At 33.1% G+C, this 12,222-nt stretch overlaps 1 protein-coding gene across 11 annotated transcripts in view; it reads left to right on the top strand.

Annotated features, from left to right (window-relative positions):
- The window catches only part of Atrx (ATRX chromatin remodeler), a 231,630-nt gene that overhangs the window by 56,016 nt on the left and 163,392 nt on the right, over positions 1-12,222 (top strand). For 9 of the 11 annotated variants that reach the window (XM_058584904.1, XM_058584905.1, XM_058584910.1 and 6 more), the window contains 4 exons: positions 2,658-2,713; positions 3,923-3,975; positions 4,879-5,003; positions 8,015-8,128. In XM_058584904.1, the coding sequence (XP_058440887.1) occupies positions 2,658-2,713; positions 3,923-3,975; positions 4,879-5,003; positions 8,015-8,128 (348 nt within the window). The remainder of the gene's footprint in view (positions 1-2,657; positions 2,714-3,922; positions 3,976-4,878; positions 5,004-8,014; positions 8,129-12,222) is intronic. The other 2 variants (XM_058584907.1, XM_058584906.1) reach the window with 1 other exon arrangement.

Raw genomic sequence — 12,222 nt, 5'->3', positions numbered from 1 at the left:
CACTTTTTATTTATTTATTTATTTATTTTTAGACAGGGTCTCTCAGAATTACTTACAGAACTTTTCTATCCTCTTACCTCAGCCTTCTGAGTCCCTGCAATTACAGGCATGCTCCACCATACCTGACAAAATATAGGTAGCTAGAATGGTTCTCCCCATTCTACACTGGGGTTTGAACCTAGAGCGTCAATCATGCTAGGCAAGTGCTGTAACACTTAGCCACATTCCCAGCCCTCATTGTTCTTTTAATTTGTAATTCTTCAGTGACATATATTGTTGAGCATGTTTTCATGTGATCATTTCACCATCTGTGTATCTTCTTTCATGAAGTGTCCAGATACTTTTTTGCCCATTTTAAAATCAGGTTGTTTTATCATTTTTGATTTTTAAGTGTTCTTTGTACAGTTTGGAAAAGTGTCCTTTATCAGAGATATGATTAGTAAAGATTTTTTGTAAGTCAGGGCTTGGGTTGTCAATTGAAGTTTTCTAGTATTTTGTTGAGGACTTCTGTGTCTGTATTTCTGAGTGGTATTGGTTTGTAGTTTTTTTCTTTTTGTATTTTCTCTGGTTTTGTTATCAGGGTAATACTGGTCTAATAAAATGAATTGAGGGGTTGGGGTGTAGCTCAGTGGCAGAGCGCTTGTCTTGAACATGTGAGACATTGGGTTTGATCGTGAGCACCACATAAAAATAAATAAGCAAAGATATTGTGTCCATGTATAACTAAAAAAAATAAAATGAGTTGGGAGGCAACCCCCCTGTTTTCTATTTTTTGGAAGAGTTCATGAAGAACTTCTGTTAATTCTCTTTTAAATATTTGGTACAATAGAGTGGTTAAAACATCTGAGCCTTTGCTCTTTTTCCTGGTGTTTTTTATTACTAATTTAATCTCTTCAGTTGTTACATCTGTTTATGTTGTCTATTTTTTCTTGAGTCAGCACCAGTGGTTTGTTTAGAAGTTTGTCATTTCATATAAGTTATTTAATTATTCTTGTATAGTTTTCTTAGTATTTATTTTATTTTGGTGAGGTTGCTAGTAATGTCCCTCTTTTATTTCTGATTCTAGTAACTTAAATCTTGTCTCTCTCTTAAAAAATTTTTTTGGTAGTTGCAGATGGACAGAATGCATTTATTTTATTTGTTTATTTTTATGTGGTGCTGAGGATCGAACCTAGTGCCTCATGCATGGTAGGCAAGCGCTCTACCACTGAGCCCCAGCCCCATCCCCAGCCCTAAGTGTTGTCTCTTTTGAACCTGATCAGTCTAGCCTAAGGTTTTTCACATCTTTTCAAAGAATTAGCTTTTGGCATTCGTTTGTCCCCCTTATATTATTTTTCCCCTTCCCCTCACTTCCTCTTGTATGTACTTTTGTATAACTCTGAGGGTCTCCTTCCATTTCCATGCATTTTCCCTTCTCTCTCCCTTTCCCTCCCACCTCTCATCCCTGTTTAATGTTAATCTTCTTCTCATGCTCTTCAACCCTACTCTGTTCTTAGAGTAGAGGGAGCAGAGAGAGAAGAGGGGAGGGGAGGGGAGGGGGGATAGTAGAGGATAGGAAAGGCAGCAGAATACAACAGACACTAGTATGGCAATATGTAAATCAATGGATGTGTAACTGATGTGATTCTGCAATCTGTATATGGGGTAAAAAAGGGAGCTCATAACCCACTTGAATCAAATTGTGAAATATGATATATCAAGAACTATGTAATGTTTTGAACAGCCAACAATAAAAAATTAAAAAAAAAAAAAGAATTAGCTTTTGGTTTCATGGACTTTTCTATTGCTTTTGTATTTCGTATTTCATTAGTTTAATTAATTTAATTCCATGTTATTTTTTTCTGTTTGCTTTAGGTTTAGTTTGCTCTTATTTTTCCAGTTTTTATGGTGAGATGAAATATATTTTAGTATTTTAAATTTTTTTATATAAGGTGGAGGTTTTCTTTTTATTATTTTTTTAGTAGTAGGTGGGACACAGTGTCTTTATTTTTATTTATTTTTATGTGGTGCTGAGGATCGAACCCAGAGTAAAACACATGCAAGGCAAGTGCTCTACCATTCAGCTACAACCCCAGCCTGAGTTTTTCTTTCTTTCTTTTTTTAGATGTTGATGAATCTTCATTTTGTTCATTTATTTATATATGGTGTTGATAATTGAACCCAGTGCCTTATACATGCCAGGCAAGTGCTTTACCACTGAGGCACAACCCCAGCCCTGAGGTTTTCTTTTCATGGGAAATATCTTAGAAAATTATGGCAGGAAATGTTTTGAAACCAGTGTACTCTTTTTAGAAATTTCATGCTTTATAAGAAGCAATGTGTCAAATGAGAGTGATTCGGGCTGGGGATGTGGCTCAAGCAGTAGCGCGCTCGCCTGGCATGCGTGTGGCCCGGGTTCGATCCTCAGCACCACATACAAACAAAGATGTTGTGTCTGCCGAAAACTAAAATAAATAAATAAATAATATTAAAAAAAAAAAAAAAAAACAAATGAGAGTGATTCTAGTCAGAATACTCTTCTTGGGATATTTTAGTATGAGCATTACCAGTACTGTAGTACTTTGTAGCTAGAAAATGGATTCATGGTGTCATAGGTGTTGGTGTTCTAATTGATAATATTTCAAAAAGATAATGTTTTTTTATTTCTTGTCTTTTAGATAAAACCAGTGGTTCTGCAAATAACCCTGATACGATGGAAAATAACAAGGAAGAGGTAAGAATAATTTAAGCATTTCAAAGATTTACTAATTACCAATAATGAACTGTCATATATGTCATTATATTGTTTATAGTCAATACCTCACTGTGTGTAAGGCTTTTGTTCTTCAGCTTGGTAGTTTTCTAGTTTGAGGTTTTCATTGTTTTTGATATTGTAGTGCTTCACTTGAGCAGTTTACCTAAGAAGACTGAAGGATTACTAATAAGTAGGTATTTAACAAAAACCATCTAAAATGGATATTTTAGCAATGGTGTTTGGTAGATGGTGCATGGCTCCATACTTCTTAGATTTCTTTAAACTTGGTATTCAGAACCTCCTAAGCATTATTATAGCAACCCAATACTGTGTTCCTTTACCTGATATGCAGGTCAACACTATGTTTTTGAGGTTCTTTCCACATAGTGGCAAAAGAGGGTAAATTTAGTATCTCAACACATTATAGAAGTGATTTCATGGAATATGTTAACATAGAGAAGAATGCAACATCCAAAGTTTTATTTAAGATCTAAAACTTTAGACCTAAAAACTTCCTTCTTGTTTTGGCATCCGATCACCTCTGTACCTTTTGTTCTATCTGTTGAAGAGGACAAGGATCATCATATATCAGTGTATCACATTCAATCCCCTAGTATGCAACAGTGATGTTTAAAAAAGACATGTGGGCCGAGGATATAGCTGAGTTGGTAGAGTGCTTGTCTTGTATGCCCAAGCCCTGGGTTCAATCCCCAGCACCACCAAAAAAGAAAAAAAGACATATATGAGGATTTAACTCAGTTGTATAGCACTTGCCTGGCATGTGTGAAGCATATGGTTCATTTTGTAGCATCAGAGAAAGAAAACAAGTAACATAAATTTGGGGCTGGAGATGTAGCTTAGTGGTAGAGGGCCTGCTATAGGATTTATTCACCAGCACCAGAAAGAAAAAGAATAAGTCAGGAATTTTATCTTTGGTTAAGGAAACCTAAGTAAAAATGAGAATTAGTTTATTTGGAGGTTTCAGGGGTTGAATCCAGGGCTTTGTTTGTGCTTAAGCATGTATTTTATCACTGAGCCCCTGAGAATTAGTTTTTGAAGTTCCTTTTTTTAGGGAATTATTTTAGGCATGTAAAGTATCTCTTTATATCACTATATCGAAGTCTTGTTATTTAGCAAAATGAATGTTTCTTTGAGAATTTCACTTTCTATTTTTTTTCTCATGTTTAGGGAACCAGCTCTTCAGAAAAATCCAAACCTTCAGGATCATCACGATCAAAGAGGTTGGTTGATAGTGAAGAGTTTTCTCTTTCTTGGCTATTTTATTTTCTGTTTCTAAAAATATAATTCATTTTCTGAATTTACCTCAAGCACTGTTGTTCTGAAGCTTTTATAAAAAACATGCCTATTTAAAAATGAGCAGTATGAAAAAAATGAGCAATTTGGTATAATAAATTTCCTTGTATCACCTAGTTTCAACAATGATTCATTCTAACTGAATTTTAAAGAAATTTCTAGAGAAGGATTTATCTTATGTGGCAGTGGTCCTTGCAATATGCAGTTCATTTCTTTTGATAATTTATGTGCTTAAAAAAGGGAAAGGAGAAGTTAAATGTGTTAAATGTTAAATGTGTCAGATAACATGTCACATTTTTAGGGTTATGTGAAATTATCTAGGATGTAGAGTGGTCTTTACAGTTGTAAGTTATAAGGAGATCAAAAAGTGCTATTTTTTTTTGTTCTAAATTCCCAAATTATACTATAAGGACAGACTATTTCCAAGTATACTTTATATTCAATATACTGTAGGGTATAGTTGTTACTAGAAGTTTGCAGTTTAGTCTGTTTTTTGGACTTTTGTTTTTGAGCATTGGAAATATTTCTTCATAGCTATAGCTTGCATGTGTTATTAATTTATTCTCTAAAGTAGTGATTCTTAAAGATAGCCAAAAATCCCCTTTGTAGCTTTTTCAGGAAGCACATGCCCTGGTCCTACCTCAGGCCTACTGAAGCATAATCTTCTGTGGCAAGTAAGGTATAGAAATGTATGTTTCCCTAAGTGATTTTGATATACATACATATCTGCTAAGAGCCACTGCTAAATCCAAACATGCTGTTTATGTTCTTGGGGTGTTGTTCCAGTTGTCAGACATTTCCCTAATTCTATGGACTTAATTGTTCCATAGGAAACCTTCAGTTGTAACAAAGTATGTAGAATCTGATGATGAAAAACCTTTGGATGAAACACTGAATGAAGATGTTTCTAATGAAAATTCAGAAAATGATATTACTATGCAAAGTTTGCCAAAAGGTAATGTGTATTAATTTTTCGTATGAAATTAAAATTGAAATCATCTTAAAATGTCATTGTTATAAAATTGGAACTTGATTATTGCTAGGTATATATAAAGGACAAAGATTGGCATTTTACCAATAGTGGTCTGGAAATGTATTTACATGCTAATAACAACGTTGTTGAGGTTAAAATTTGGGACATTCAATTATTTTTGAAAAATAACAAAATCAAATATTTCTTTTTCTTTCTGTTGTGTTTTTTTTTAACTAGGGGATGTCTTTAGTTTCCAAATTATATTTTAATGTGGAAGTAGCTTTAAAAGTTTCATATGTGGTTTTGATTCAGTAAATGTTAATGTACTTTCTTTATGTAAAAAATATATTGAATATTCCTAAAAACTTAAAAAAAGCATTTACAGTCTAATTTAATCCTGTTGCATTTTTATTTTTTTGTGGTGCTAAGGATCAAACCCAGGGCCTCACATACGAGGCAACTGCTGTATTGCTGAGCTATTTCCCTACCCCTGTGTTACTAGGTCTAGATTCTTAAATTCCTCAAGGCTAAAAGCCAGAATTAACTATTAAAGGTAGATAAAGGTGTATTTTTGAAGTCATATTTTTAAAAAACCTTGTCACCCATCTCTCAACTCTTACAGTTCTAATTGTAAAAGAACAATGATTAGGGGCTGGGGTTGTGGCTCAGCGATAGAGCACTCGCCTCGCACGTGTGAGACCCTGGGTTCGAGCCTCAGCACCACATACAAAAAATAAATAAGTGAAATAAAGGTATGGTGTCCAACTACAAATAAAAAATATTTTTTTAAAAAAAGAGAACAATGATTAGATTGAGAAAAAGTTCCAACTGAAAATCTTGGACTCTTATAGCTCAATTTTGAGAGCATCATTATTGCATGATGAGAAAATGACAATAGACTTGGTAATTTTATGGTGTTTTTAAAGAGTCAAAAATTTAGTTTTTTCCCCCATTGTTAACTATGTTCCAGTATGTTAGTGGATTTTTAAAAATTATTCTTATAGTCAGATCTCTTTTTAAAAAATCCTTGTTTATTTTTTTATGTGGTGCTGAGGATTGAACCTCATATGTATGAGGCAAGCATTCTGCCACTGAGCCACACCCCCAGCCCATAGTCAGATATCTTATAGCACTGTTTAGTAAACCTTGTTCCCTGTCTATATTTATGTTTTTGATCCATTTCTTTAATTATGGAAGTTGAAGGAATATGGTGGATATTGTGCTTTGCTTATTAATAGGATAAATTTGGAGTTATAAAGTGAAAAGTTAAATGAGGAAAGGGAATGATGGATAGAAGAAAGGTTGAAGGAGAATTGATGAGCCTACCATTTACTTGGCTTTGCAAATCATGTCTGACAATTTTATGTAATGTTTTTTATGGTCAAGGACAGGAACAACTAACACGGGAGACTGAATACTAAAGGCAGTGACTCTTTGGATTTTTACATCCTTGGTGGATGTCACTGGCAGTGCTTATTGATGTAAGAGCTTGGAATTCAAACTTTTAATGGTACTATGGAAGACTTGTCAGTATAGGATTTTCCTAATTAATTAAGCTAAGCTTAGTTCTCTCATACTAAAAAACCTATTTTATAAGCTTAAATCCAGTTGGTTATTTTTACTGTTATAGTACTATCATGAGTATGCTTGGATACCAGACTCTGAAAGAATAACCTCCTTTAATCCTTAAAACAATGCAGTAAAGTTTCTGTTGTTAGAGATGAAGGAATAAATTCAGAGGTCAAAGGAATTACTTTTTTCAGTTTGAAATGAAGAAGCTAAGATTTGAACCCTATTCTATCTTAATCTAGTGCTAGTGGGTGTTCTTTACAATTTGGGCTTTAATTCCAATTAGAAAAGAATCTTCAGGAAGGAAGGGCTCAATTACTTTATGATTAATTTAAAATCTTTACCTCTTTTCAAACGTTGGGACTTCTCTGAGAGTATATAACATAAAGTAATTGTTTTAAATAACATTTATGGGAAGATAAGGATTATTTAAATATACCACAGTCTGTAAAATCTTAATCCTGTATGTTCCCCTCTTCTTTAGATATTCAGAAATTCATTTAACAACTAGATGGTATAAGTTGCCAAAATCTGCTTGTTGAATACAATGGATCCATATTTCAAGGAGTACTGGCAACTACCTGCAGTCACTTTCTTAATTGTTGTCAGTAATAGTCAAATTACTAATTTGAGCAATGTATCTAAAAGTTGAAACCTGGACGGACCCTTTTTACTGTGCTTGTTTAATTCGCTCTTTAGAAAATGTTATGATAACTTAAAATGATAACCTTTTCCCTCAATTTACATATTTTATAGTTAAGAAACAGCATTCTAAAATATTTTGATAGTCACCAACAAATGATCTCATTTTATAATTTTATTGTTAGAGCACTTCAGCTTAAGTATCTTAAAGTAATACTACTCAAGAAATTTGCAGGGCAGGGAATCTTTGACATACTATTTAGAAAATGTTGTAGAATAGGCATGGCAGTAATAGAGTGAACTTTATTATCCCCCTCCACACATCCCCACAAAGTAAAATAAAACAACACTTCAAAATCTTTTTCTGATATTCTGATTTGGATTATGAGATGAATAGGATGCCTTTTCATCCTCTAGTCTACTCATTTTATAAATTTTTCATGGAATTTAGTCCAAATGTTCATATTCATAACAGCTTTGTGATAGGCACTATAAAAATTCAAAACTGGGATGAGGCTATTTTATTCCTACATTTCTGTTTTAATTAGTTCATAATACCTCCCCCTCATGAACTATATTCCAATAAATTATCTGATTGTTGAAACCTGGCCCTTTTTCTGCTTTCCCATTTTATTTACTTTTGTGAGGTCCTTAGACAAGTATTTTAAAGCTTGAGAGAAACAAACTATGTACCAGCAATGTTGGCTTTATCTGAACTGAAGTCTTGTACTTCACTTGCACATTTAATATGTGTAATGGTTTTTTAAATGAAATCATTCTAGGTACAGTGATTGTACAACCAGAGCCAGTGCTGAATGAAGACAAAGATGATTTTAAAGGGCCTGAATTTAGAAGCAGAAGTAAAATGAAAACTGAAAATCTCAAAAAACGCGGAGGTAAATACAAGTGAAAATGAACCATGAGTTTAAATTGCTGTTTATGACCATATTAGAAAATCTTATGTGCTTTCTAAAAATACCTCCACTTTTCTGCCCATTATTTTTTAAAAGCACTACTTAAAAATAACTTCTGTTTCTCTTTTGAACTCTGAAGCAGAAAAGGTTAAACACTATTTATCTAAACTCCTTTGCCTTCATTGGCTATTAAGTTATTTCAAGAAGCTTGGCATTCCCTTCTTCACATTAGTTCTATAATCCCTATACCAGAATACCATGTGTTTTCCCTTACTCAGAATTTCAGACTTGTGCAAAATCTTGCCCATGGCCTTTAGGTAACTGCATACATATTCAGAACATTGTCACATAGAGTGACAGACATCAGCATTTAGTATTTCCTGGTGTACTTATTAAAGATGCAAATATTTTGACTCCACTTCTAACAAGATAGAATTTCTGGGGATGAGGTTGAGAATGTACCCCAATTTGTCCTTAAAGTATACTCAAATTTCTGATCCATTGATGCAGTACAGAGATGAGTAGGAAAGAGAAGAGAGCTAGAGCCAATAAACCACCCTCCATATGCCTGAGCCACCTCTCCCTTTGTCTATCATCACTTATGTTCTCAGCTAGATTGGCTAACAATTTGTATAAATTTAGCATTAGGAGAATTCATTTAGAAATTTTATTAGAGTGGAGTTTGTTTCCCACTTGTTCATTTTTTACTTTTAATTGGTGCCTGTATATCCTTTTTGGGCACATTATCAGAGCCAGAAACTATAACCATAAAAGAAATGAATTTCTTAAAGAGAGAATATGACAGTAAATTTCTAAATAGAAGTATAATGAAGGTGTGGACATTTAATACAGACCATGTTATATGATTGTGAAATAATAGAGAAGTTTTTATATTGGTGAAATTTTGTGCAGATTTCAATTATCTTGATGGAATTAGTGAACTAGATCCACAGTTATAAAATATCAGTTTTCAGATTAAATAATTCGTGAGGTTGCTGGTGAAAATCAAGGAAATGTTGTTTAGTCTTTTGTCCACAAGGGGGTGATCAACCCCTTTTGAGTATATGGACGATTTTTTGAAATCTAGTTCATAGTAGAGAAATTGCCGTTGCAGCAACACAACTCAGTTTAAGATAAACTACTACTCTTAAAACTTAGAGAATCAGCAAGTAGAAGGTGATGATAAGGATTAGAGGATAAGAGTTTCTTTCCTCTGAGTCCTTTAGCAAAGACAGATAATTATGTGTACTTCATTGTGTCAATTAATGTTTAAATGGTGTCTTTTGGGAAGGGGCTCTAGAGCAGTCAGTGTCAGATATATGGATGGGACTTGAAAGCAGAATAAGGACTTTTGGGGGGAGGGTATTCCTAGTGCCACTCTGGTATGCTGCTGGTGTTTGGTCTCAGCTGATATTGTTTTCTGGAATATTTTGTTGAGTGTTCTGTGTAAGAATGTTTATATCATGCTTAAGTGAATATGTATGTTTATAGCCATGTAGTGCACTTAAATATTTTATGTTTATTTTTGTCTTAATGATTTGTTACATCTGTAAACTGTCAGAAATCACACAAGAAATTTCATTTTAGGCTTATGCATGTGTGAACAAAATTGTGATCTGAGATAGTGGATTGCTGTGGCTACTGTTCAGACTTTTTGGTAAAATTAGTTCCCAAATTGAAGCCTAATTTAGAACAGTGTCAAGAATGTAAACTTTATATATAAAATAATATTTTATTATTTTATTTATATATAAAATAATATTGATTTGGAACAAAATTATAGCACAATGTCACTTAAAAAATCATATCCTGTTTTGACATACTTTTCCCAGTTTAATTATTAAAAAATATGTTACACTAAATTTTCTACACGGCAAAATAATTTTAGTCTCTCTTTAAAACACTAAAATGTATTGAGCTCAGAAATGAAAATGTTTTTTTTTACATTGACACACTGTTATAATCTTTATTTCATAACTAGATATAAAAATTTAAACATACGTGTAACAGAAACAAGTACATAAAAAAGTAACATTTCAACATTTTACCATATTTGCTTCAGATCTCACTTAAATAAAATATTGGTTCAGTCCTACTCTCATCCATTTCCCCTTCTTCCCACCCCACAGGTAATGATTATCTTAAAGTTTTATGCATGTGCATGTGTATGCATGTTTTTCTATGTTTTCTATATATGTATTAAAAAATTTTTTCATTTAAAAAATCAAAAATAGTATTTATATATATATATATATATATATATATATATATATATATATATATATATATGTCCTTTGAGAACATTTCTCATTCAACATTGTTTTTGAAATTTATCCATGTCAGCAAATACACATCTAGTTGGTTTTTCACTGCTCTATAGAATTCTTACAGTATAAATTTATTTACTTCCCAAATGTGAGATTATTTCCAGTTTTTAATTTTCTAATTAGTGCTATAGCGAATATCCTCACATACAGTTCCTTTTTCCTGTGGAAGAAATTCTCCAAAGGATCACCTATTTTAAAAAATTTCTTGAATGATATATATGCAAGAGCACATAGTAGATGCTTAATTAATAGTATTTAACATTGGGTGTATATTCAAATTCTAGGTTTCATTTATCTTAATGAAATTATTATTTGAAATGAAAATTACACCAAATATTTCTGTTAAAACAAATAACAGAATACACGATACCCAAGATCAAAACAATGTAGGGCAGGCAGTGTGATTAAAAATAAAACATTAAGTAAGCCTTGAGATTCTCTTTCATCTTCTGAAAACGTATGATGGTGTCCTTATACTTTGAACTGTTTTAGCCTCTACAAGTAAAGATATTTAAAATAGTCTTTGGGTCCATGGTGCTTTGGATCTTAAAACTAACAAAACACAAAATAGAAAACTCAAAGGTGAGAAATGCACCTGGCGTTTTGTGTTATTTAGGGATAGAGACTTTTTTGGGGTGGGGTGGGGTGTTGTTTCTTCCAGTCATCTCCTTTTTATTTGTGAATGAAGGCATTTTCACTGACCTCTTTTAATCATAATCTACTATTTTATTTGGATCAAAGTCTTGGTTGCATATCAGGATCTGGCACAGAGAGAGAGAGAGAGAGAGAGAGAGAGAGAGAGAGAGAGAGAGAGAGAGAGAGAGGGATTTCAGTTCATTGTTTTATTGGTTGGGAATGGCTGTCTTTGTTTTTTTTTTTTTTTCTCCCTCCTTTTTCTTTTTCATTTTCTTTCTCTTGAAATGGGGATCTCACTGTGTTTCCCAGGCTGGTCTTTCACTCTTGGGCTCAGCGTCCCAAGTAGCTGGGATTACAGGTGTGTTTCTGTTTTTTAAAAAGATTCTTCAGATGATTCTGATGTTCAGCTTAGATTGTGAGGCACTGCTTTAGCCGAAGTAGGAACAAGAACAAGGCAGGAGAGGTTCCTTCTAATTGTTGCTTGTATAGATTATCTTCAGCCTGTTTTCCTGTAGATAGTACAGGATGAGGGTATGCCTTTCCAACTAGCTGATGTTTTGCTGCTATATAGATAACTCATAACGTCCAACCAGACACTGTTAGTAGGGAGTGGACAGTAGGCATAGAAAGAAGCCACATGGGGATTATGGACAGTATTGAAGCAAATCTTAGGAAGGAAATGGGTAATATCAAATTGCCAAGTTTTCATGTATCCCATTGATAGAATTTGTACAGACAATTCCACTTGGAGAATAAAAAATGTTTATGTCATTTACTTCTCCATTCCCTAAGAACAGGTAGTGTATTTATTTGTAAAGCAATAGCAATGAAAAAGAGCCCTTGATCTTTATTTTTAGAACTTCCTTATTGGGTCTCTTTATGTTATGCCAAGTTGTGAGAAATGAATGGGGTTTGTATATGTAAAAGGAAAGAAGTTTAGGATTTGTAGCTCAGAATTTGACAAGGTTGTCAGATTTTTTAGAAAGTCAGTATTTTTTTCTTTTTAGAAAATCAGTAAAAAAAAAAAGGCTTTTTAATGGGTGTCCAAAAAGTTATTTCCCCATGGATTATGAGGTATCTCATATCTAATATAAAGTTCACAAAATGCTGACT

This window comes from Marmota monax, unplaced genomic scaffold (assembly GCF_021218885.2).
Source record: "Marmota monax isolate L192 unplaced genomic scaffold, Marmota_monax_Labrador192_F-V1.1 WCK01_AAM20220418_F8-fsc00192, whole genome shotgun sequence".
Classification (NCBI taxonomy): Eukaryota; Metazoa; Chordata; class Mammalia; order Rodentia; family Sciuridae; genus Marmota; species Marmota monax.
This window is presented reverse-complemented; position numbering and strand designations above follow the sequence as displayed.